Raw genomic sequence first — 25,961 nt, 5'->3', positions numbered from 1 at the left:
TATGGTTGGCAATTAATATGAAAATAAGCAATAATTTCATTTAGAGAATATGCTTTCATTGATAAAGTAAGCAATATATCCTTTAACAAAAAAAATAAAATTTAATACAAATATATTTTTATAAATTGAACGACAAAATTGTGAGACTAGACCACACGTTGGCCTAGTGCTAGTCTTTTAATCTTTATTTTTAAAATTAATTTTAGGGGCTCCTCTTTATGTTATTTAATAATTTAAAACAAAATTTAAAAAATATAAATAAATAAATAAATAATTAATAAATAGCAAGAAAAATAAATAAAATAAAATTGAAAAAATTGTTTTCTTCTCCTCCGTTGAGTACTGAGTTCTCTCTCTATTCCGCCATAGCTGCCTTTTACATTCCATTCAATCTCTCTCTCTCCTTCTCTCTTGTGTGATTTTACCATTTTGCCCTCGTTCAACACCTATATCCCTATTCGCTACTTCTTTTCCTCTCAGATCCATTTTCAGGGTTTTATTATTTCTAAGCTCACAGCAAAGCCTCAAACTTGAAGCCTCACTCCATTTTTCAATCTTGGAAATTTTCATCGCAGTCTCATTTTCACCATTATCGCACACTAAGATCCCTCAATTCAATCCCGCATTTCCTTTTCAGTTCAAAAAATATACTCACGATTTTGGCCTCTTCTCCCGGTTCAGCCCCAATTTTTCCGATCCCGTTGACTCTGCTTTCTAGGGTTTATAGGAGGGGAAAACCAGATTAGGGTTTTCGTGGCCATGTTGGGAACCGGGTTGCAGTTCGGGGGTCGTGGACGTGGTGAGGATCGGTTTTACAACTCTGCCAAAGCGCGTAGAGCACAACAGAACCAACGCGCCGAACAACTCCGGCGAGCTCAGAGCGACGTCACGCCGACTCCATCTTCTTCTGTCAAGGAAGCTGCTGTTCAAAGGGAGCCCGATAACCGGGTCGACCGAGTCAGTATAGGTGAACCGCAGAAGCCGATTGCGATGCCAGCTCTCGAACCCGTCCCGCCGTTGAGTAATCTTGAGCGGTTCAGGCAGTCGATCACGCCGTCCGTACCTACTCAATACCCTTCTAAGGTCTGCTTCGAATTGGGTGGACCAAGTTTTTGTTTTCCATATTTAGTTTTTTTTTGGCCATAAAAATGTTTCTTTTGGATCTTTTGTTTCCAATGTTTTGTGGGTTTTTGATATCAGACGACGATGAAAGGGTGGAGTGGTGATGTGGAATCCCGGCCATTTTTTGTGCTGGGTGATCTGTGGGAGTCTTTCAAGGAGTGGAGCGCTTACGGTGCAGGAGTGCCTCTAATATTGAATGACAGTGATTGTGTGATTCAGTACTATGTTCCTTACTTATCCGGTATTCAAATATATGGAGACTCTGCCAAGTTATCCGTAAAACAAAGGTACCACCCGTTTCGTTTTTCTTTGAACTTGCTAGTTTTTTTTTTGCATTTAATTTTACTCAATTTGTAGCATTTTGGCTTATATTATCTGTGGTTTATTTTTTATATAAAAAAAATTGATGCATTTCTGGAGGATTTATTGTTGTAAATTTATAACTTTGGTTCTCTGGTTTTGTTTGTCAATTGTTTGAAATCCATTTCTTTTTTTCTTTTTGACTTGAAAGGAGAATAACTTCTTTCAGTATGGGTTCTTCAATTTGGAATGTCAGTATGCTTTTATTTTGGGAGTTGATCATGTCCAATTCAACACTGCATGCTAAGAAATTGATTCCATGTCTGTACTTATATGTGTGGTTTTTTAGCAGCACCAATGTGATATGTAGGTGAGGAGCTTGGGGTCTAGCTGTATGCCTTCATTAATTGTAGTAGGAACATCTGAATGATTTTGATTGGGGCCTTGTTTGCTAACCAACCACATTGCTCAGTTAGAGCTCGTTTTCCTTTTTACATTGAAATTTAAATTTATGAAAATCATAGATTCATTGATTTTGAGTTTCGTTGTTGGTGATAGGAGGTTTGAATATTTTTAATTGAGCGTTGATCTTGGACCATGTTGCTAATGTCTCTTTCTCAGATTGACTTGTTTTTAGACTGAGATTCATCTATGGAAATTTTAGTCACATCGCACCCCTCCGATCCTATTACTCTCATATTTATGTAGTCATTGGTTGCATGGAGCACATTTGTTTTAAATTTGATTTACGTGCTTATCCTGTCTTCATGCTTGTTGTGACAGGCGACCAGATGAGGACAGTGACAGTGATTTTAGAGATTCAAGTAGTGACGGCAGCAGTGATTGCGAAACTGAAAGATTAAAATACGTGCCGGAGCAACATAGTCAACACAGTTTGTCTAGTGATGTTTCTAGGAGGATAGAAAGATTATCTTTGAGAGACCATCCTAGTTCGCTTCAAGAAGATTTTTCTAGTGATGATGGTGAATCTGCTGTGTCTCAGGCTAGCTTAATATTCGAGTATCTTGAACGAGACCCTCCATATAGCCGTGTACCATTGGCTGACAAGGTAAGAAAAGCTAGGAATCTTTGTGTTAAAAATTTAGAAAATTATGTACTCCTCTATTCATACTTCTCTCTGGTTTGAGCTTTAATCTGTTCTGTTTTCACAGATCGCAGATCTTGCATTTCGGCTTCCTGAGCTGAAGACGCTAAGAAGTTGTGATCTTTTATCTTCCAGCTGGATTTCTGTTGCCTGGTACTGACAATACTGTTAAACACTGTATTTGTGAGGTTTATATCTTGTCATCTGTGACTAATTAGTTTGTGCTGTTGAAATCGATGTAGGTATCCAATATACAGGATTCCAACTGGGCCAACTTTAAAGGATCTGGATGCTTGCTTTCTTACATACCATAAACTTCACACGCCTGTGGAAGGTAACATAAGTTTGAAATTGATTTGCTTACGCATTTGAATGCTTATTTTGTAGATATGATGATATGTTGAACCTAATTAACTAGGCCTTTTGCAACTAGTTGATTTTGTAGAAGATTTTATAGATGTATTTGTTAACCATCTAATGTTGTGTCATTACATGCTTGTGCATCAATACTTGAACTCCTTTTTGTTGACATTTTGATATTTAAGGAGATTTAAATACCTATTCTGATCTGTACTATTTTAGGAATGATATGTGCACCCAAACATATGACACACTTATGTGACACGTTTTTTCAACCAATCATACTTATTTAAAACGGCCCCCATTAGTTTAAGACTTGCCACATAAGTGTAATATTTGGGTGTAATTTGCGGGTGCACATATCATTACTCATATACTATTTTGGCATGGAAAATTGGAACTGTTAAATTATTTATAGAGAGAGGATTCTAGGAAGAAAGTGTGCACATGTGTGATGGATGGACCTTGAGGGATAGGTCGACCGCTTAGGTTCATGGTTTGCTCCCATGAGGTCTGGGGTTTGATTCCTCATGGAGATCTTCTTAGCAATTGTGTCAAAAGATGATAGGGTTAAACGGGAGGATTGGTGCCCCCCTAAAATATATTTTTAAATTTTAGATGAGAAACAAATTAGTCTATTAAAAAGTACAAGGTGGACGTGGAGTAACACAAGTGGTTATTGAAGGTTTTGTTAACCAGTTGTCTTGGGTAGAAAACAGCAAGTCATTAAGACTTGTATTGTTAGAGGGCGCACAATGGCGTGGAACACAGACGTTAAGTGATGGTGTGCAACTGTAAACATATAACTTGCAAAATGCAACATGCTCTTTAATTTTATCTATAAGTTGAAGTACTGTAGAGTGTCTATTCTTTAGGAAAACCATGACACTAGTTAATATAAAGGAAGCAGTGATGAATCATAATTAAGTGACAGGCGGTGTTAAATACATATCAGGTATAAGAAACTGATAGTGGGTATTCATTTGTAAAATTATTCCAGCTGGGGTTGAACCACAAGCCTCTTACACACATGACACAACGCACACCTAACCACTTGAGCTCTCAAGTGGCTTAAGCACACATTGGAATTGATACAAAGTACAAAAAAAAGGGTAGTTCATAAATAAGGAAATAGGAGTTCTCTCTTAACCTCGTAATTTTTTTCACAAGATATTGTTTAGTTTTGCCAACAATATATTACTAATTTAAATGTAGAATATGTATAATGTACTGTAGTGAATGTATCACAATAAATAATGAAACGAAAAAAAAAGCAAAATGGAGGGATCGTGGATGGCTATATATTGTAGTGCATGAGTGTCTTATTTGTCTAATTTATATCAGGCCAATTAGTAAAACATATATCTTACGTTGTGCTTAGCATGCACGGATCCACATACAAGGATGGAATAAGTTTGTTATTTTAACAAAATAAATAGTCCTTTTAAAAAATAGTCTTCGATTATTACGTAAGACTTGTTGCTAGTACATTTAATTTCTGAAGGGAGGAGAAACTGTAATAAAACTCAAAGAAAACTTACATAACTGGAATAATTTTTAATGACCTAATTGCTTTACAAATTTGGAAATTGACCAACTTAATCAATTTATCTATATGTATTTTTTAAATTGCTTATTTACTTTGCTTCATTTATTACTGAAAGAATGAGAAGTAGGATCACACTTTATACAAATTATTTCATTCACGCATATTTGTTAACATTGGTAAAGAATTATATATAATGACATGTGGGACTCCCAAATGCTCATACATGACATACATTATTCTTTATTTGGCTCGTTAAAGTATTTAAGTACTTTCAGTTTCTCACTGATCCTAAATATGAAATCTACCAAAAAGACTTGCATTCTTTCCATTAGTTATTAGCAAAATATATGGGGCGAGCCCTTTTTTCTTAACTTTACTTTGTTGCTTGTTATCATATATACATATGTGTGTGAGTATATATGTATATATATTTATACACACCTATGCAGTCATATGTTCTTCTCAAAATGAACATTAGAAGAAAAGTAGGGAAAGGAAAGAAGGTTGACTGTTTGGGAATTGATGTTACATTATTTTGAGTTCTAGAAATAACTCTATACCTGATTATTTGGCCGAAGGCTAAAAGTACTAGATAGATTGTTGGGTCACATAACAGTAAATAGTAATGATGTATATCAGTTACATATTTTTGGTTCTGTAGTAAACCAATGTCATGTCAATTTCTTTCAGGTATATATAATGATCATGCTCCAGTTGTAATGCGTCCTAGTGAGACACAAGGCATCCCTAAGATGTCCTTGCCTGTTTTTGGTCTTGCTTCCTACAAGTTTAGAGGATCCTTGTGGACTGCAGATGGGGGTTCCGAGCACCAATTAGCAAACTTTCTTTCTCAAGAAGCAGATGACTGGTTAAGACGACATCGTGTCAATCACCCAGATTTCCTGTTTTTCAGCCGTCGATGATATCAAAATGCAACTTTGATTTTGATACTCCTGCCATTCTCAAAGTGAAGCCCGTGAAGCAGCCCTTGGTTCTGTTGAACGCTGGATGGCAAGTTTTTCTACAGTTCTTTGATTTGGTTTTTGTGTTATTTGTTTTGTCGGAAAAGAAACGGTGATAAAAAAAAAAAGAAAAAAAAGGAAGAAAAGAACTAGAAAAAGAACGGAAAAACAGCATAAAGTGGTGAAGCTTTGGAATGAGTGGCGAGCTGCCGTAATAAGGCTCCACAAAATGAATGAATAGACGAAATATAGAGTTTGTAGAAGGGCTAAGCTTTAAAGGTTAAATGTGCTTAGTATAGGCAAGTCTGATCTGATCTTGCCTGTTTTCTGTATCTGTTTTTTAGCAAGGGTATGTTATAAAAAAACCAGGCTCTTTTTTAATGTCCTGATGATGTTGATGTTAGGATGTATTTTATTTATAAGGGGATTTTGGCAATAGAGGTTATGTAAGTGTCAACTGTGAGGTTCCCCAGATAAGTTTTATTGCTAACTGTTATGTTCTTTACCTTCGTTTATCGAAGAACTATCTGTGGTTTGAATATCTCTCCACTGATGATGATTTTGTAACTTGCTCCACTGCCTGCTCTATCATTCTAAGTACTTGTTGAGAATGCTTGAAAATGGCAATTGAGCCCCAAACGTGATGAAAGGCCAAGGCAAACGTTTGAAGATTTTGTCTTTTTTGCTTGGCCATATCAAAATAACAAACATTTATCATTTATTAGTTTAGTGGTATGTTTTTACTATTTCTTTAGTTACTGTCTTGTTCATGCTCGATGGCTCATCACATATCTCCTTTTTGGTTTACTTTCATTTGGTCGATCTTCTTTATAATTTACAATGACACATTTGCAATCGTTTGGCCATATTCTATTGTTTTGGCTACTTTTCAAGGGGGGTTTTTGGAAATTATGCCAACGAACACCCAACCCTAATTTAGGAGATATACTTATTTATTTGGTGGCAACCCTAATTTAAGATATATACTTATTTGGTGGCAAGGGAATATAATAATCAATTTTTTTTAAATCATTAATCAAAATATGTTTGAATTGATTTGACCTAGATCTACAAACTAGCGCGGTACTTGGTGATCTTTTTTTTTTGCTCTTAGTTTAGGAACACACCTATTTTTCTTACCGTCTTTTTTTTATTCTAATGTAAACGCATGTAGGAGAATATACATCGAGCTATTATTCAAAATGTAATTTTTTCCGGAATACCATTTCAATGATATCCATCTATAGAGACTGAGGTTGCTCAACATAGAATAACAACACACTCAGGTCTAGCAAGTTAAGTTACTTTCTCAGCGAATGCAACTTGAACATTTGAAACTAAAGATTTTAGGGGCACTCCGAAGAGAATCCCCTCCAAAAATAGGCGTATGCCACTAATTGCGGCGAGCACACGGTATTCTTTAGTAAAAGGCGAAAGAATAGTTCGCTTTGTGCTCACCGCGTGGCTGCGTGATTTGATACCCCTGTCAACTTCAGTTCTTATAGTGAGTCTATTACTAAGCAATCTTCTTTGTTGTCGATGTGGGACTATACTCTGAGGCTAGACACACAACACGCAAGTGCTTCTACGCTTTAGCTCACTCACCTCACTGGAAGTCCAGTACAACTGACCAAACTTTGCCAAGTTTTGGAGATTCAACAATTAATTAGCGTATTCCTCTTGTGAAAGAGATTACTTAATATCCTTATTACTATTCTTAATTGATTTTCCAGGGATATTTTTCTCAGCAGAAACTAGAGCCATGTCTTCTAATAATCTCAACTATTATGACTTGCAAATTATATCTTATAATTTTGGGTGACACCATGAATATATTGTATCATCCAAACTTTGTCAAACTCTTCTAGTTGAGCTCAAATGTAACTTAAAAAAAACCCAATTGTACAAATATCAGACCACTTAGAAAGTCATAAATCGTTCTTAAACAGACAATTTTGTTTTAATTAGGTAGAAAGTCCCTTAGAAAATTAAGCTCATAACAAACTTTATGGTTTTTCATGCATATTGCGCCCAAGCTTAATCATATACTTAAAAGAAATCACATTTTTTATAATGGTTTCATTCAATTCAAACGCTCTCTCTCATCTTATGGCTCAAAGTTCTCAAACTCAAGGGCCTTCAGTGTGAAGTGAAATGAAAACATTTTGGGCCTTAAACTTAAATGGGCTATTAGGGCCCATCAGAATTGAAATTTGAAATAGAGAGTCCCTTAGAAAATTAAAATTTAGTTCATAATAAACTTGATGATTTTTCATGCATATTGCACCCAGGCATAGGTAGTCACATTTTTATAATGGTTTCATTCAATTCAAACTCTTAGCTCAAATGTACCCTCAAATAAAAAATGAAGATAATGTACTCACCTACTCATCTTATGGCTCAAAGTTCCCAAACCCAAGGGCCGTTAGTGTGAAACGAAAGCACTTTGGGCCTTAAGCTTAATGGGCTTACAGGGCCCATCTGGACCGGAGTTTGTGAAGGGTGACCTGCCACAACCGGTAAGAAAAAGCCCAGGAATAGAGTCCAATTCAGTCCAAACCAAAAAGACCCATTTGTCAACCTTATTCGGGTACCATGGGTCCCACCCACCCAAGAACCAACGGTGCGGACAACAACACCTTTCTATCTTTGGGACCAATCACATTTGGCAACGTCATTAAATATCTCGAAAGTCCCTCTCTAAATTACAATAACACCCACGACCAAGTATTTTTTTCAACCAAATAATAAATCATTGATAGTAATATGAAAAATATCATTTTAGTCCTATTGTTTTTTTTTGAATTTGTAATTGTTTTTTGTGTATTGTTAAATAATAATTTGGGCATTTTATTTTACAAAATGGATATAAATAGTACTATAAATTTGATTTTGGCTAAAATATTTTTAATTATAAGCATTGTTGGTGATGCAATTAGTGATGCAATTAGGACTGTGCAAAAAATCTAAAAAATCGCTCCAACCGACTGTTCAAACATCGAAAAAATCGAAACTGACGGAACAAAAAATCGCTGAAACTACCTTGGCGAAAATCGATATTAAATCGATCAGTTTATAAGTTGGTCGCAAACAGACCGTACAAACCGAAACTGACCGAATATGCTTAGGTTCCAAATTTATAGATATAACATTATAACCATGTGTTTAGGTTTTCAAATCATAAAGTTAAAATCTTTAAGTTAACAAATTAAATAAATCAATTTCATATTAAAAAAAATCATAAAAAATAAATTCCAATAATCTATATTTTTTTAACTTAAATTTCCTTAAAAATTAAAAAAAAAAAATCAATTTCGGTTTTGACAGTTTTAACCGATCGAACCGCAGTCTAAATTGGTTGGTTTTTTTTTGGTATTGTAAGTAGGTCGGTCGGTTTTTGGATTGCACTAATCCGAACCGAAAATCGAAATCTGGATTTTAGAATAGAAAAAAACCGCCCAAACCGACCGATGCTCAGCCCTAGATGCAATAAGTTCAGAGAAACAGAAAAAAATAATCGTGAAACTAAAACTATTATTCATTTTGTAAAACATAGAATCTGAATTATCATTTAACATAATACAAAAACTGATCGCATATTTAAAAAAACACACAGCCTAAAGTCATATTTTCCCACAATACAACCAAGTTAACACCATTAAGTCTCACTAATTTTTCCAATAATAGCTCATTGCAATTTTTTTTAGAATTATTATTTCAACATAAAAAATGGCACAAGATAATTGGACAAAGCCAGATGTCCAAAAATGGACCCGGAAGCACTGGATTAAAATTCCATTCTGTGATTATTAATGATGATAATCTTCTAACACAAAAACATCACACGCATCTAAAAAAAAGCAGCACCCAAAAAATCAGCAGGAACAAGCCAAAAGCAGCTTAATTAAATTAATCTTATTTCCATTAATGTCCTTTATTTTTCTCTTTTCTCTTTTCTTAAAGCAATAATAATAATAATAATAATAATAATAATAATACTTAGCCGATTTTCATCAAAAAGCAGCTTCTCTATTTCAAAGCTTCACATTTACTAGTTTAGCGAGAGAGAGAGAAGATAATGGCGGTCTCAGTCCCCATCTTGGCCATCGTCGTCTCTCTTCACCTCATAGCCTTTGTTCTCGCCGTTGGTGCAGAACGACGCCGTAGCTCGGTAATTTTTTATTTTTTTATTTTGTTTAAAAAAATTTGGGAGTTGGAACTTGAGTGGGTGTGAATCTACTGTGTTTTTTGTGAGCTGAGAAGAACTGAGCTTTTTCTTTTTTGGGGTAAATTTTTTTTTTTTTATTTTGTTTAAAAAAATTTGTGGAGTTGAAACTTGAGTGGGTGTGAATCTACTGTGTTTTTTTTTTTTTTTGACCTGAGAAGAACTGAGCTTTTTTCTTTTTTGGGGTTTAATACGATGTCGTTTATGTGAAGGCTAAGGTGGTGCCTGATCAGTACGACGATTTCACATACTGCCTTTACGACTCGGACGCTTCGACGGTTTACGGATTAGCGGCGTTTGGGTTGCTTCTCTTGAGCCAAACGGTGCTTAACGGCGTTACTCGGTGTCTCTGCTTCGGAAGAGGCTTAGTCACTGGCAGAACCACTACTTGGACCGTCTTCTTCTTCATCGTCTCTTGGTAATTTCACTGATTAATTTCCTTTTTTTTAATTTGATGGTCTGATCTGATAATTAGATGGGTCCCAGCTAATTATATAATTAGTGTGATTAATAAATCCCCACCAACTAATACAGTCACATATTATTTGTTTTGTTGCTATTTCTGCTAACATTTTCCTTGAGAGCTGGATTCTCTTCCCAAGTTTAAATAAGTTAGTTATTTCACTTAACCCAAGTCATTTCACTTTGACAATTTTAAGATATGGTTAAAAATGTTACAAGTTATAAAGCAAAGAGGAATTAGAAGAGAAAATAAAGTAGCATTGTTGATTAGATAATTCAATAATTAGCTTTAGGGGTTAATCTGGAATCTGATAAAGAAAAGTGGGTCAGTCGTGATTTTATTTTAAATGCATTATGCACTAGTGTATGCTAGCTTTACTTGAACTTTAATTTTATTTTAAACTAGGTGGAGGGGTGCCTTGTTGATCTATCTTTACCTTGAACAAGCTGTTATGCTATATTGACACTTTAGTCAAACTTATATGATGACTTTTGTTTGCATTATTTTTTTGTCTTTTAGAGGACTGAAAAGAACCTTCAGATTTAGGTTTTGCAAATAAATAGTTTCACATTTGTGTCTTTTGCTATAGTAAAATCCACTTTTTTTTTTTCCAACAGATAGTATTTATTTGATTAACTCTGGTTGATAATGGTCAGTGATGAAGCCAGAAATTTTAATATAAAATTAGTAAGAAATTTTTAGGATGAAACTTGATGAGTTTTAGGTGATTATTTTTTATTTTTTATTTATAATAAACAAATATTTTAACTGATAGTGCTAGCTAGATGGTAGGTTAGTTTTATCTCGCGTAAATATCATAAATAGATATTTAAAAAATCATCATATAGTAGAAAAAATAGATTAGACCAGTTAAACCACAATTTGATCTTATCAGTTATTAGTATTATATCTGCAATATGTACTATAATATTATCTTATATTATAATAATATAAGTTCCTAGCTAATCCAAATATCAAAGTCTAAAAAGTATTTATTGATTCTTTTGTTGGGAATCTAGGGCAATAAACATTGACTCAATTAGATAAAACAGTGACTGAATTAGAGAAGCCTTCAAAATACAGCAATTATGCTAGGGAACGAATAAAGAAACCCAAGAAGATAATCATAGTGATGAAACCATTTTCTTGAAAATTCAGTGTAGGCTTAAGCCTACAATCAGCCAAAAGTGGCTTCGTCACTGATTATGGTAAACGGCTGTTTTTTTCTTTTTCTAAATGAGATGGCGAACCCTTCGGTTAAATTTTCCATTATGTTACGATGAACAAACATTTGAACCTATATGTATGTAGGACGAGCTTTTTGGGGGCCGAGGCGTGCTTATTGGCAGGTTCGGCGAAAAATGCATACCATACCAAGTACAGAGCAGATTTTGGAGTTGGTCATGTTTCGTGTGCAACCTTAAGAAAGGGAGTTTTTGCTGCTGGGGCTGCTCTTACATTGTTGTCACTTCTGGGGTCTGTTCTATACTACTGGACACACTCTAAAGCTGATACCGGTGGATGGCAAAAGCATCAGAATGAAGGCCTTGGGATGACTAATTCTGACTATGGACAACATCAGCAACACCCGCAGCAGCAAGCCAATGAATTCCAGAAGGTCTAATTATTATGAACCGATGTTGGGTAGGTTAGTATCAATTTCACAGTTTTGGAAATATCTGTTAACTAAAAATTACATAGATCATATATCAAATTGGTACTTTGTGGGCTATAGATGAAAAATGTGCTGTTCAAGGATGTCATATTGTGGATGTTGGAAATTAGATTATATATTATTGTGCTATGTTGCTTTGTCTACTTCTGTCTTTGCACTTTGTTTTGTTGTATAACTTTCAATTGTAGCTGCTCCTTTACTTCTTCCCACTTGTATATGCTATTGCTAGTTGCTGTGTTCTTTTGTAAGACTACTCTGTGATCTTCCATGGTTGTAGTTACATTCGATTCCCAGAAACATAATTATTGTATCGAAACATGTTATGAATATCCATTGTCTGAATGTTGGTAGTAGTATATATATATATATATATATATATATAGCTACAAGGAAACCCCACAAAGAAAAAAAAGATGTATATATTGTTCTTACATCTATGGTTTTGGATTCAGAGGACGGGACCAGGCCCTCTTTTCTTTTTAGCTGGTAAAGGTCGATGATGTTCTGTTCTATTATACATCATAAACAGAGGGGACTTGGTTCCTAATCATGATTTGAAGATTGTAATGTAACATTTTCCTTAAAACAGATAGATTAGGCTTACTTTCCCATGGCGTTAAAAACACCAACATAATGATAATATGCCTTTGGCGTACCTACCCTTTGTGTGCCAAAGTTAGAAGAAGCAATTCTCCTCAGCACGCTAGAGATTGCTTTGGTTAGTTCGTTTTGCCTAAGAAAGTGAAAAAAGAATCTTAATATAATAATGAGAATGTCATTGTAACATTACATGTCAACACATGTTTTTTGGGAAATGTACTTGGGTAACCATTTGTCTGTCTACCTACAATTGCTTGATAAACAACAAACATAGAAAACGAAAGGAACAGTCTTAAATCAAATGGGGGAACTAAATCTACGATTACTAATGCATGTATATATTGGTAATAGATGCGAAGAAAGTTGCTATTCCACGCTTGGGGCATTAGATCATTGTTTAGTCTTGCCAATTTGTAAACTCTAGGTTGAATCAAATCTTCAATCTAGTACGGTCATTTCGAGTTGGGTCCCAACACAATAGCATACGGGTATTTAGTTGCAAGAAAAACCTTACTGACCATCCGATTGTGAATTGTTGATTACGAATTTTCAAGTTAAAATATCTAGTAAATCGTTGCTGGTAAGCTGCTACTTGGAGTTGAATTCTTCTCGGTCTTTCTCAATTAGGTCCTGAGATCTGGCAATTAGTTCATGATTTTGCTCTTAGTTCTTGATCATAAAAATTCATTTTGTCCTCACTATTGTTTTATATGAGAGGACATGCAAATGTTTCTAAAGGATTTATATTTTTAAATAGCTTGGACGGTCTAGTCTAATGTTTCTGTAAATTGCTCTACTTTACCAAGACACAGGGATTTGGCTATTCTATAATGCTCTTTGATGTTACTTGGAGAGAAGTAAAAATCATTTGGCATTATATTTTTATGAGAAGCAACGAATAGCAAGTCAAATCAGTAACCTATGTATAAGTTTGAATGATTCAAGAAAACCAAGCCACTACCTCTAGTTATTGTTCGATGACCTATATAACCAACATCACCCAAATGAGGCTCCAGAAGTTGATTATTCACTAGTAAAGTCAGCTATATCAGCAGACCTGAGTTACGAAGCATGTAGGCCTAAAAACTGTGGAGATTGTCCTAACATTAGCTACCTTTTTATGTTTAAGGTGCTGGAACAGACTTTTGTGGTCTCGTTACCTGTCGAGAAAATAAAACGAACATCTTCATGACCTCTAGATGCCCCTACATCGTTGCGAATATCTCATATGAAAACCAATCAGTTCTGTTGGTCGATTTATTGGCCATGATTCTCCATTCGAATACAGCTCAAGCCACGCCAATCTTAGCTTCTTCTATCTGCAACAAATCGTTTTGTCCTGCTTTTGAAACAACCTTTGTTCCTTGTGCCTCTTGTTTGAGTATAATAGCCTCGTTTCTCTTCTTTCTTCCATTTTTTTACTCCTACCAAATACACTCTTTAAGATCTACTTTTGAATTTGTTTCTTCCAGCTTGGTTTACTGTGTCCAATCTCCATGTAGTAAACAGAGGAAGTCATGGATCTAACAAGCCATAAAGCAAAAAGATAATTTAAAACACTTACAGAGGCATTAGTAACATCCTATTCTATCTTCAAACTAATTATTTTTATTTTTCCTGGAAAAACTCCACCAACTCCACCAACTTAATAAGCTTCATAACATGTATGTTTGAAAAATATCCCATGTAGAAAGTGTGTGGATATATTCAACAATTTATAAGAGTATGACTACTCTACTTATCACCAAGTAGTTTTGAGATGGAACAATACTTCTTACCATGCATCACATTCTAATATGGTATCATGAGCCAAAGAAAACTCTAAAAAGAGAGCCAAAAAGAGCCATTATGATTCAGTGATAGTGAGCCAACGAGCCACTTACGATCGAGCTGTCCAATTCTACTTCGCTTATCACACGAATTGGACCCATAATTCTTACCATGCACCACATTCTACTTCTAAACCTCTTTCCACGTTCTAACAATGAGTGGGGAACCCACCTAAGGCTTGACAATCATAATTGCCATTAGCCAATTCTTTCTTTTTGTTTACCACGTCTCCTACTCCTACACGAAAGGTCACCGATGATGACCCACAAACCTCATCATGTTTACTAGTCCTTGTGCTTCTTTTGTCTCATGCATCATTGTCCATTCATTACTCTCAATCTAACTATTCTTCTTCAAACTATTCTGTTATCCAAATTTCCAAGTCAACTATACCAGGTCAAGCAGAAAAGCCTCTCCTTAATAATATGTTGTGGCTTACCCAAAAAAGGAGTACAAACCTCTCCGGTTTTGCATTAGAAATCTAAATTCTTGGGATGTTGAAGATGGCTCCTATTCCTCTGTTTGCTCTCTTCCTTCTCACTCATCTTGTGCTTCCAAGCTCTGCTCAAGAATATAGAAACCATTCACGTTGTGAACCATTCCGTTGTGGAGAACATGGCCTGATTCATTTCCCTTTTAACAATATGACCAACCCTGAGTGTGGGGTGGTCACAGTGGACTGTTCAGAAGATATTTCGAAGATTCAATTCAAAGATGGAGGACACTGGTTTGGAATTGACAGGATCACTCAGGCAGATGTTATTGTCGTCAATGAGACAGTACTGCTGTCTTACTTGAATTCCCTCGGTCATTGTAAACTGATCAATGATTTCTCTTTTCCCAGCTCTACTAATTCATCGATCTTCTTATTAGCAAATGAGACATCATCAAAGCTTTACAATTGCAGCCACAGTCTTCACACACCTCCTCCGCTGAGAGATCTTAATCAAACCAAGTGCAGAGACTATGATTTCTACTACAATCCTCCAAACATGAGTTTTCCATACCAGCAACAATGTCAAAATATCATGCTACCATTTTCACTTCCACTTCCACTTCCACTTCCACTTCCACTTCCATATTCATTTCAACCTCCACCTCCATATTCAATTCCACCTCCACCTCCACCTCCACCTTCAATTGATTTCACTTTTCAAGTGCAAATAAACCCTGTTTGTTTGATATGTCACTTCAGAGGAGGGAAATGCCACAATATTAACTTAAATCAATTTCAATGTATTGATCCCCCGAAAGGTATTTGTATTAGACCACAATCACAAATGTTGACGTCCCTCTCAATACTCTGATAAAAGTGTTTTTGTTCTCTTTCAAAACATTCAATCTGGTTTATTCTTCTCAATTCATACGACCTGTCATATGCAGTTCATTAAACTTTTATCAGTCAATGCATTTAAGTATGAGTATTCTCTAATATTAATCTAGAAAGATTTTATATTATGAGTCCGACCATTTTTATTTTTATAAATTCCAATTCATTTATTAACTTAACTGACACATGTTTTTTTTCTTCATGAATGTTGTTTCAGGACTAAGCAAGCAACAAAAGTTGGGACTAGAAGTAGGACTAGGACTAGGTAAGAGTCCTATTGAATAGAATTTCTGATTCTTGTAGTTGTAGAAACATATCATCTAAGCTCAAAGCTTGGAAATTATATTAATTCATTATATTATCTTACAGTGATTAGTGTAATCTATTTAAAAGACCTCAAATCACTCGGTGCATTATCCTTTCTTTTTTTTTTTATTTATTTCATTATATCTATGGATAAGCTATTTAAAAACCAAACATTGAAAACATCAACAGAGCTACTTATCAATGGTACACATGAGTGTCCGGTTCTTAATAATTACACAATTATTTGAGAGTGATTAAACACAGGAAACAAAATCCCTCACAATGAAGTAATAGCTATTTCATGTGTATTAGAGCTTTGGAAATATTTGAGACCTCTCAAGTAATAATTTATTCTATTTTTGGGAGAGGGGTGCTACAGTTAACCTACTATTTCAATCTCTTAATCAATTTCTGTCCCAAAAAATACATGCTGGAGTATTTTTTTACATGAAAAAAAATTGGAAAAAAAATATTCCAGCATGTGTTTTTGGGAGTAAAAGTTGACTAAGAGGTTGAAATAGAAAGTTGTTACTAGTACTCCTTTTTTGGGTAATATTTGCAGCGTGAGTCCATCATTTTTCTTTCTTTCGTATTGCAGTTGTTGCTTTGGGTGGAATTGGGACACTTGTGGTTATGTTGATCTACTGCTTTAGGAAGAAACATAATCATGCTCATCAAAGTATTGAGGCATTCCTAAAGAACTGTGGTCCCCTTCAAATTAGAAGATACAGTTATTCTAATATTAAGAAAATGACAAATTCATTCAAAGAAAAACTAGGCCAAGGAGGCTTTGGTAGTGTTTACAAAGGAAAATTACATGATGGACATCTTGTTGCTGTGAAGATGTTAAACGAATTGAAAGCCAATGATGGAGAAGACTTTATTAACGAGGTCGCAGCAATCAGCAGAACTTCCCATGTCAACGTTGTCAGATTGTTAGGATTTTGTTTTGAGAGTGCTAAAAAGGCTCTCATTTATGAGTTCATGCCTAATGGTTCTCTTGAAAAATTTGTATACGATGAAGATGAAACTGAAGAAAGTTATCAATTGGATTGGGAAACATACTATCAAATTTCACTTGGCACTGCTAGAGGACTAGAGTATTTGCATCGAGGTTGCAACAGACGGATTTTACATTTTGACATTAAACCTCATAACATCCTTCTTGATGCAGACTTTGTGCCCAAAATATCAGATTTTGGCCTTGCCAAAATCTGCACAAGGAAAGATAGTCTAGTTTCAATGTTGGGTCCAAGAGGTACTATTGGATATATTGCTCCAGAAGTTTTCTCTAGGAGCTTTGGAGGGGTTTCCCACAAGTCTGATGTCTATAGTTATGGAATGATGGTTCTAGAAATGGTGGGAGGAAGAAAAAATGTCAATATTAGAGTTGATAACAGCAGTGAATTATATTTTCTGCAATGGATCTACGAGCGCCTTAAGCTTAAAGTACTAGGACTCAAGAGAATTATAAGTGAAGAAGACAATGTAAAATCGAGGAAGATGATTATGACGAGCTTGTGGTGCATACAGACTGATCCCTCAAGCCGACCAACAATGAGTAGAGTCATAGAAATGTTGGAAGGTAGCCTTGACTCATTGCAAGTACCACCCAAGCCTTTCTTGTCTTCCCCACCAAGATCATCACCATCTGATTCTTCCAACATACTTATATCTCTATGAGTATAACATTTCAAACACGTTTGGATTGTATACAAAAACTGTATGAATGAAAGAACTTATTTAAAGAGCAATCTCTCTAGCACCAGCTTTTGGGGAAATTTCAATTTTTTTTCCCAAATGTTTATTTAGCTATATCACATGTCCTAATAACTATAAAAGCATGACTTCAATTGTACAAGAGTAACACTTGATGTACGCCCTGATTTTCCCACGGGCTGATTAGCGAGCTGAGCTACGGCCTAAGTATTATTATCTTGTGGACACCCCCAAAACCAGAGCTGCCATCATAAGATCGTACCTCCTTAGCTTGAGGTAACCCAAGGGTTCGCCTCGGGTTGCTTAAGGGCTGAGCCCAGGTTCTGAATTCGAAGGTCGAGTTAGGCATCCAGCTCGTGGTACGAGCTAGAGTTGAGGCTATGACCCTTTATAAAGTCAACCACGCAAGGTAAACGTGCATATATCAGACATCACGTGTCTGATATATCCCTGACTTCTCGGACACGCAGCGTGAATGTGCGTATTCAGACACCCACGACTGGGTTGGGCCGTGCGGCCCAATATCCCCTTACCTTTTGATTTGACCACACTTATGTGTCAGGTTTAGGAATTAATCATGAATGTCACAGAGTTGATATGATAGGTAAGAAGGTCACGGGATGACCTTCTTACCAACTCCCAGGTGCCTTCTCCTATAAATATGGAGACCTTGGGAGTTAATAGAGGTTGGATCCTCTCTTGTAAGAAATACCCTGTAATCAAATATCCAGTATATAGCAATAATACTGACTAGTGGAGTAGAAAGATTTTAACCTTTGAACCACTTAAAAAACGTGTCTTGAGTCACCTTTTCGTTTCTAAGATCATATATCTGTTTCGGTTCAACATTAGCACTAATCCCTTTCTCTTCTTTTCTTAATTACCTGTTGGCGAAGAACCGCGAACTGCTATAAAAAGTAAGGCCCTGGCCGATTTCGTAGCAGAATGCACGGGGTTCTGGGAGGATCCCGCAGAAGACTCACCCCAGGTCACCTCGTCCCAGGCGTCGTGGAGGATCTTCGTGGATGGTTCATCCAACGAGAACGACTCCGGAGCTGGAATCATTTTGATATCCCCCGAGGGACATAGATTCCACTCGGCACTGAGATTCGGGTTCAAGGCCTCCAATAACGAGGCCGAATACGAAGCTTTGCTGGTCGGGCTAAGGATAGCACAGGAGCTGAAGGCGAGCTCCGTCCAGTGCTTCAGTGACTCTCAGCTCGTGGTAAACCAGGTGCTGGGCGAATATCAAGCACGGGGACCCAAAATGGCTACTTATCTAGCAAAGGTGAAAGTCGAGTTGTCCACGTTCGAGCGAGGCTCGATCGAGCAGATACCTCGGGAGCAGAACGCCAACGCAGATGCTCTTGCCAAGCTCGCCACCTCTGGGGAGACGGAGACCTTGGGGTTAGTACCAATAAAATTCTTGGAAAAACCAAGTATAGAAGAAGTCAGGACGGAGATCGAGATGATCGACGCCAGATCGACCTGGATGACCCCTATCCTTGAGTATCTCGTCGAGGGAAAGCTGCCTGAAGGACGGAATGATGCACGGCGAGTCCTGTATCAAGCTCCTAGGTATACGATAGTCGATGGGGTGTTGTATCGACGTGGGCACTCCCTACCTCTCCTCCGGTGTGTTCTTCCAGGCGAAGCAAAGGCCATCCTGCAGGAGGTGCACGAAGGATTTTACGGAGACCACACTGGGGGGCAAAGCTTGGCCTTAAAGGTCCTGAGGCAAGGATATTACTGGCCAACTCTGTCCAAAGACTCGATCTCATACGTGAAGAAATGCGACAAGTGCCAGCGATTCGCCGCAGTTGCCCGAGCTCCTCCAGTTGAGCTGAAGATGATCTCGTCCCCATGGCCGTTCGCAGTTTGGGGGATCGACTTGGTGGGCGCCCTCCCTACTGGAAAGGGCGGGGTCCGTTACGCCGTGGTAGCCATCGACTACTTTACGAAGTGGGCTGAGGCAGAACCTTTGGCGATGATAACGTCCAAAAAAGTGCTTGACTTCGTGGTTAAAAGCATTATCTGTCGATTCGGCCTGCCCAAGAAGATCGTTTCCGATAATGGCACTCAGTTCAATAGCGACCTGTTCACCGAGTTTTGTGAAAGGTACGGAATTGTGAAAAGTTTCTCCTCCGTGGCCTATCCTCAGGCAAATGGCCAGGTCGAAGCTGTCAACAAAACTCTAAAGGCGAGCCTCAAGAAGAGATTAGATGAAGCGAAGGGGGTCTGGCCAGAGCAGCTCCCCCAGGTCCTATGGGCATACCGGACCTCGCATCGGACTCCTACGGGTCATACTCCTTTTTCCTTGACCTTTGGAATTGAGGCAGTCCTCCCCGTGGAAATTAAGGTGCTTTCGCATAGGGTCCAGTCTTACGACCAGGACCACAACCACGAGCTACTGTGCAATTCCCTTGACCTAGTTGATGAAAGGCGAGAAGATTCGCAACTCCAGCTCGCCCACTATCAGCAAAAGATCACTCGCTATTTCAACTCCAAAGTCAAAAAGCGCGCCTACGGCGTTGGCGACTTTGTCCTAAGGAGAGTCTTCTTAGCCAGTAAGGACCCCAAAGATGGAGTCTTGGGACCGAACTGGGAAGGACCATATCAAGTCATCGAGGTCATTAAGGAGGGAACTTATAAGTTAGCTCGGCTTGATGGAGGGGCAGTCCCGCGGACTTGGAACGCCATCCATTTAAAGAAATATTATCAATGATTCACTTGTAAGGCCTGGAAGGCCATCTTTTATGTATTAAGCAATGAGAATCAACTTTTTGTTTATATTTATACATGTTTTCAAGTGTAATCTAAAGTAACCGCGAAATACCCTTTCCTAGTTACTTGTGGGGCATATGGTACCTGGATATAACCAGGTCTCCTTAATGACTTAGAAGTTGATTCATATCGATTGACCGTTGTTTTTCTTAAAAAACGCGAGATATTGATAAGGATTAACGCTAACTAAGTCCTATCCTGGATATAGCCAGGTCAAAAAACTTAGAAGTTGATTTAAATCTATTGATCGTTGTTCTTCCTAAAGAGCTCGAGATATGGATAAAAGTCAACGCGAACTAAGTTTTCAAATTAAGTTCCTGGATATAACCGAGTCATAAAACTTAGAAGTTGATTTAAATCTATTGATCGTTGTTCTTCCTAAAGAGCTCGAGATATGGATAAAAGTCAACACGAACTAAGTTTTCAAATTAAGTTCCTGGATATAACCGGGTCATAAAACTTAGAAGTTGATTTAAATCTATTGATCGTTGTTCTTCCTAAAGAGCTCGAGATATGGATAAAAGTCAACGCGAACTAAGTTTTCAAATTAAGTTCCTGGATATAACCGGGTCATAAAACTTAGAAGTTGATTTAAATCTGTTGATCGATGTTCTCCCTATAAAGCTCGAGATATGGATAAAGATTAACGCGAACTAAGTTTTTCAAAAATTGTAACCAAAATACGTAGGGGCAAGAAAGAGAATCAATTAAAAATAAAATTGAATCAAATTGTCTCGAGGTGGAAGCACCTCATGCAAAGGTTACACAAAAAATATTAAAAAAATATATATTGAAGGAAAGGGCACAAGAGAAGAAAGCCCTAAGCTCCGCCAGGTGGCCCCTTGGAGGTCGCCGTCTCGCCTTGCTCAGCTGCGCCAGAGCCTTCCCCTGCCTCGGAGGGCGCTTCTTGATCGAGGCGAGCTTGGTACTTCACCAGCAAGCGCTCCCAGAGGCTCGCTGACAGGAAGGAGAAGTCAGCCTCTGGATTGTAGGCCCAACAATGGTAGAACAGGTCTTCCAGGGCCTTTTCCGAAGTTGTCCGCTCGGCCTCCAGGGCAGCCTTGGCCTCAGCCTTCGCGGCATCTAGGTCTGTCCGCGCAGTGGCGAGGGCGGCCTCGAACTCTTGGACCTTTGGGCAGGTTTTCTCCAACTCGGCCTGCGAGGCCGCCAGGGCATCCTTAGCCGCCTCCAGAGAAGTCTGGTGCTTGCTCTTCATCTCCTCGAGCTGAGCCTTGGCCTTGGCGATGCTCCGGTGAAGGGCAACGACGCCCTGCAAGAGATGAGGGACGATTTCCTTAAAAAGAGAAGGAAGAGAAGAAACACAGGGCAAGGCATGATAACAAAAAGCCGTAAAAGGGTAAAGTCAGCTTACCGTTAGGGTCATGCCGATTGAAGATTCCATCACGCCCACCGGGCTCATTGTCTCGATGGCCCTGAGCTCCTTCTCGGTGAACTTGTAGATGTGGCTGACGACGTAGTTCGCCGATTCATACACCGTTCCCCGGAAGGCATCGGTAATCTTCTCCAGGTCCCAGGGGTCGACTGGGATGCGCACATCGGTACGTACAATCGTCGAAGACCCGGGCTCCGCCCTTGCGTCCTGGACGAAGGCCGGAGCTCGCGGAGGAGGCGGGGGCATGTCGCTCCCCCCTGCAGCAGAAGGAACCATTCCCACGACCTGGGCAGCTGGAGGCTGCTCTTTCTCCTTTGTAGGAGACTTGGTGGGGGTCCCAGCGGCGTGCCTAGACGTCCAGAGCCTCTTCATTCTTGGCCCAGCGGCCCCAGCTGAGGGGTTCCCCGCGGCGAACGCACCTCACAAGCTCTCCTCGGGCTGAGATATCTCTTCTGTCAAAACAAAGACATGGTTAGTACAAGAGTTGGTAATCATACAGAAACAAAAACAAAGGGGGAAAAAGATAAATTCAAGTATATGCATACTAAAGGGAATCCTACCCCCCGAGCTAGAAGAAGAATCTAAGTCGATTATTTCCCGAGCTGGCGCAAGTTCTGGGTCCGAGGCTGATTCAGGGCTAGATTCTTCTACATATTGCCTAAGCCCCGGAGCTACGGCACCCCTCCGGAGTGATGGCCACGACCGAAGGTTGGTCCCATACTCCTCGAATAGGATCGACCTAAAGGCTAGGGTGTTATCTACTACTACGGTACCCCTAGGCCGGCTCTCTTGGTAGTCCAACACAAGCCGGTCGACACAGTGGAGCAAGGTTGTGTTCAGGTCCGGATCACTTCGGTGACGATGGACGAGCTGTCTAGGATTGAACCTAGCTTGCCGGGGGTCTGCTGTGGACCTATCTAAACTCCTAAACAAGTAAGGGTTACCTTGGCCAGAAGGACCCGCGGCTGCTCCGGATCGGATCCGTTCCACGTCCGCAGTCTGGACGACCTCCAACGCTCGCTTCTTGTTCCTCACGAGGGGCGCCTCGTCCTCCTCATCTTCATTCCCCGCGACCTCCTCCACGATGATGGGCCTGGTATCGCGGGCTGGGGGAAGCCCCCGGGGCCTCTTTAGGTTCAGAGTCTGATTTGGGAAAATCAGCTTGCAGGCCACCATCGTCTCGTCTGTCACGAGCACGCGGTAGTCCTTTTCACTGGGGGGCAAGCCCGCCAGTGTCTCGTATTGGGCCTCGAGGGTCACAGATTTCTCTGTCCTTGCAAAGATAGCTGCAAGATAAATCTAAATCAGAAAGGGATACAGGAGGAGCTGTATGATACTTAACTTACGAGCTAAGATTGAAAAGCACTAACGAGGACGATTGAAGTAGTGGAGCTCGCAGTTCCGGAACCCCGCCGACATAAAAAATTGATCCTTGAAGTCGTTGGGATGGCTGGGCAGCTCGATGACCGCAGCCGTGTTTAGGAATCGGGTTAAGTAATAAAACCCGTCACCTCGCCCCCGCTGGTCCGGGCTGGCTTTGAGGCAGGAGAAGTAGAGAATGTCCGCAGGAGTGGGGACCTCCCACTCCTGTTTTTGAAACAAGCATCTCAACCCCGCCAACAAACGGTAGGAGTTGGGGGGGGGGGGGAGCTGAAATAGGGCCAGCCTCACGAAATTGAGGAAGTCAGCGAAATACTGATCCAACGGGAGGAAGGCCCCCGCCTTAAAATGCTCGTCGCTCCAGGCCGCGAACGACTTGTCGAGCGGCGCGCAGCTCCGCTCGCCCTCTAGGGGAGGCCGGGCAACCACTGTGCTCTCCCTTGCCCGATGTTGTGGGAGAGAAAAATTTTGTTGACCTTCGCCTGGTCGGTAATCTTTGAGACGATCCTCTCCGCCTCAAAGAAAGCATCAGGGGCCACCTCGACCTCCTGCTCCACCGCGGGCCCGAAGTTGGGGATCAGAGATTCTGCCATCACTGCCTTCCCTTTGTCTTGTTGGGAGGCCGAGCTGCCAGCGGTCCTTTGTGAAGCATTCTTCTTCAGTGCCATCTGGTCGCCTGGCGAACAAAAAGAAGAAATTTTAGAAAAAGGCGACCTGATAAGGAAGAATCAAAAGAGGTATTCTTTGCACGAGCTGAGGTAAGCCCAGGCCGTGGAGAGTGAGACCACGCGGTTCTATGAACACGCGCCTGTGCTCCCAACAGATCCCAGATTACTCGGAATTCGTGTGTCAGGAGAGTCAGGATAGAATTTGCCTTGGAGGGAAAGTTTCAGTAGGCAAGGAGGGAAAAAGCGCCTGTGAGGCGTGTCCCCTAAGCTACCCTGTTTTGCACCAAAAATACCAAAACTTCTACCCATAAATTTTCCCTAGAAAATGCATCCTGTAAACCATAATCCTAAACGTTTTCCTATTGCAAAAATACCCTAACCTAAAAGGCTTTCACCCTTCATACCCACAAAAACCAGTAAACCCTTGCATGCGGCTACAGTAAATATTTACCTAAGCTACAGTGAAAAATATTTTAAAAACACGCACAGTCAGGAGACTTACAGTGTTTGGCTGGGAGGTGGATGAAGGTGTCGCCTAGGTGGGAGCTTCGTCAGAGTGTTTGTTTCCAAAGCTTTGAAGGAGTCCTTACGCTTGAGCTTCTGGAACGCTGAAAATGACAGTCGGCAAGAAGAGGGTTTTTTCTTCTGAGATGAAGAGAGAAGAAGGAGAGAACTTCTGAAAAATTTCAAATGAAAGGGTGGCCCATGCGTAAGGTGGCCACCCCTTTTATATACGTGAAGGGTCACGTAAAGAGGGCCGTTGGATGGCCCTGATATGGGATCCAAGGCCCTCCACTCGAAATACGAAACGATGGCTGGGCATAGGCTAGGCCATTAAATGCGGTTCTCGGAAAACGTACCGTCACCAACCACGATGTTCCACGTATCAGGCGTCTGCGTAAAATGTGGAATGTGAAGAGTTCTTGGGGAAGCCTAAAAGTCCCTACTGTGGCCTTATACGACGTCGTATACCACGAGCAAGGGCTTGGGGGGCAGATGTACGCCCTGATTTTCCCACGGGCTGATTAGCGAGCTGAGCTGCGGCCTAAGTATGATTATCTCGTGGACACCCCCAAAACCGGAGCTGCCATCATAAGATCATACCTCCTTAGCTCGAGGTAACCCAAGGGTTTGCCTCGGGTTGCTTAAGGGCTGAGCCCAGGCTCTGAAGTCGAAGGTCGAGTTAGGCATCCAGCTCGTGGTACGAGCTAGAGTTGAGGCTATGACCCTTTATAAAGTCAACCACGCAAGGTAAACGTGCATATATCAGATATCATGTGTCTGATATATCCCTGACTTCTCGGACACGCAGCGTGAACGTGCGTATTCAGACACCCACGACTGGGTTGGGCCGTACGGCCCATTATCCCCTTACCTTTTGATTTGACCACACTTATGTGTCAGGTTTAGGAATTAATCATGAATGTCACAGAGTTGATATGATAGGTAAGAAGGTCACGGGATGACATTCTTACCAACTCCCAGGTGCCTTCTCCTATAAATATGGAGACCTTGGGAGTTAATAGAGGTTGGATCCTCTCTTGTAAGAAATACCCTGTAATCAAATATCTAGTATATAGCAATAATACTGACTAGTGGAGTAGAAGGATTTTAACCTTTGAACCACTTAAAAAACGTGTCTTGAGTCACCTTTTCGTTTCTAAGATCATATATCTGTTTCGGTTCAACATTAGCACTAATCCCTTTCTCTTCTTTTCTTAATTACCTGTTGGCGAAGAACCGCGTCAACACTTGAGTTGACTATAATGACCTCATCTCTCTCCATTTTCCTACCAAGCACAATTTGGGTTCTAATTTTGAATTTGTTTCTTCTAGTTTGGTTTCCTTTAGAATATATACAATGCATAAAAGATTAGGAAGACTCGGAAACAGTCATGGCCTCAGGATATCAACATCAGACACACACTCATGACCCAAGGCTTGACAATCATACTACAAGTAAAATCACTGAGAAAAATCTTTGTGCTTTTTTTTTTTTCTCATTCATCATATCACTCTCAATCTAACACCAAAAGCTATATTCAAAGTCTCTGTGAGAAAAACATGTAATAGCATTATGTATCATCACACAACTAGATTTTTCTTTATTTTTTTTCATATAAATAAAAAACAAGGGATTGTTGAACTTGAACCCACAAAATGGGAACTAGGAAGGTTCGTTGTGAGTAA

At 39.5% G+C, this 25,961-nt stretch overlaps 3 protein-coding genes and 1 non-coding gene across 4 annotated transcripts; 3 read left to right on the top strand and 1 right to left on the bottom strand.

The window, feature by feature from the left end:
- Positions 1-332: 332 nt before the first annotated feature.
- Positions 333-6,127, top strand: LOC133821901 (uncharacterized). The gene is made up of 6 exons (XM_062254070.1): positions 333-1,083; positions 1,201-1,409; positions 2,206-2,491; positions 2,595-2,680; positions 2,770-2,861; positions 5,127-6,127. The coding sequence occupies exons 1-6, from the start codon at positions 760-762 to the stop codon at positions 5,357-5,359; spliced, it is 1,230 nt and encodes a 409-aa protein (XP_062110054.1). The 5' UTR covers positions 333-759; the 3' UTR covers positions 5,360-6,127.
- A 622-nt stretch (positions 6,128-6,749) lies between these two features.
- LOC133827644 (U5 spliceosomal RNA) lies at positions 6,750-6,865 on the bottom strand. The gene has a single exon (XR_009890296.1). It is a non-coding gene; the product is annotated as a U5 spliceosomal RNA (small nuclear RNA).
- A 2,403-nt stretch (positions 6,866-9,268) lies between these two features.
- On the top strand, positions 9,269-11,904 carry LOC133821900 (uncharacterized). The gene is made up of 3 exons (XM_062254069.1): positions 9,269-9,569; positions 9,836-10,041; positions 11,398-11,904. Exons 1-3 carry the CDS (start codon positions 9,477-9,479, stop codon positions 11,708-11,710), a joined length of 612 nt encoding a protein of 203 aa, XP_062110053.1. The 5' UTR covers positions 9,269-9,476; the 3' UTR covers positions 11,711-11,904.
- A 2,645-nt stretch (positions 11,905-14,549) lies between these two features.
- LOC133821899 (LEAF RUST 10 DISEASE-RESISTANCE LOCUS RECEPTOR-LIKE PROTEIN KINASE-like 2.4) lies at positions 14,550-17,581 on the top strand. The gene is made up of 3 exons (XM_062254068.1): positions 14,550-15,445; positions 15,739-15,786; positions 16,426-17,581. The coding sequence occupies exons 1-3, from the start codon at positions 14,686-14,688 to the stop codon at positions 17,508-17,510; spliced, it is 1,893 nt and encodes a 630-aa protein (XP_062110052.1). The 5' UTR covers positions 14,550-14,685; the 3' UTR covers positions 17,511-17,581.
- Positions 17,582-25,961: the final 8,380 nt, after the last annotated feature.

This window comes from Humulus lupulus, chromosome 3 (assembly GCF_963169125.1).
Source record: "Humulus lupulus chromosome 3, drHumLupu1.1, whole genome shotgun sequence".
Taxonomy (NCBI): Eukaryota; Viridiplantae; Streptophyta; class Magnoliopsida; order Rosales; family Cannabaceae; genus Humulus; species Humulus lupulus.
Note: the sequence above shows the minus strand (reverse complement) of the source record. Positions and strands in the feature narration are given on the sequence as shown.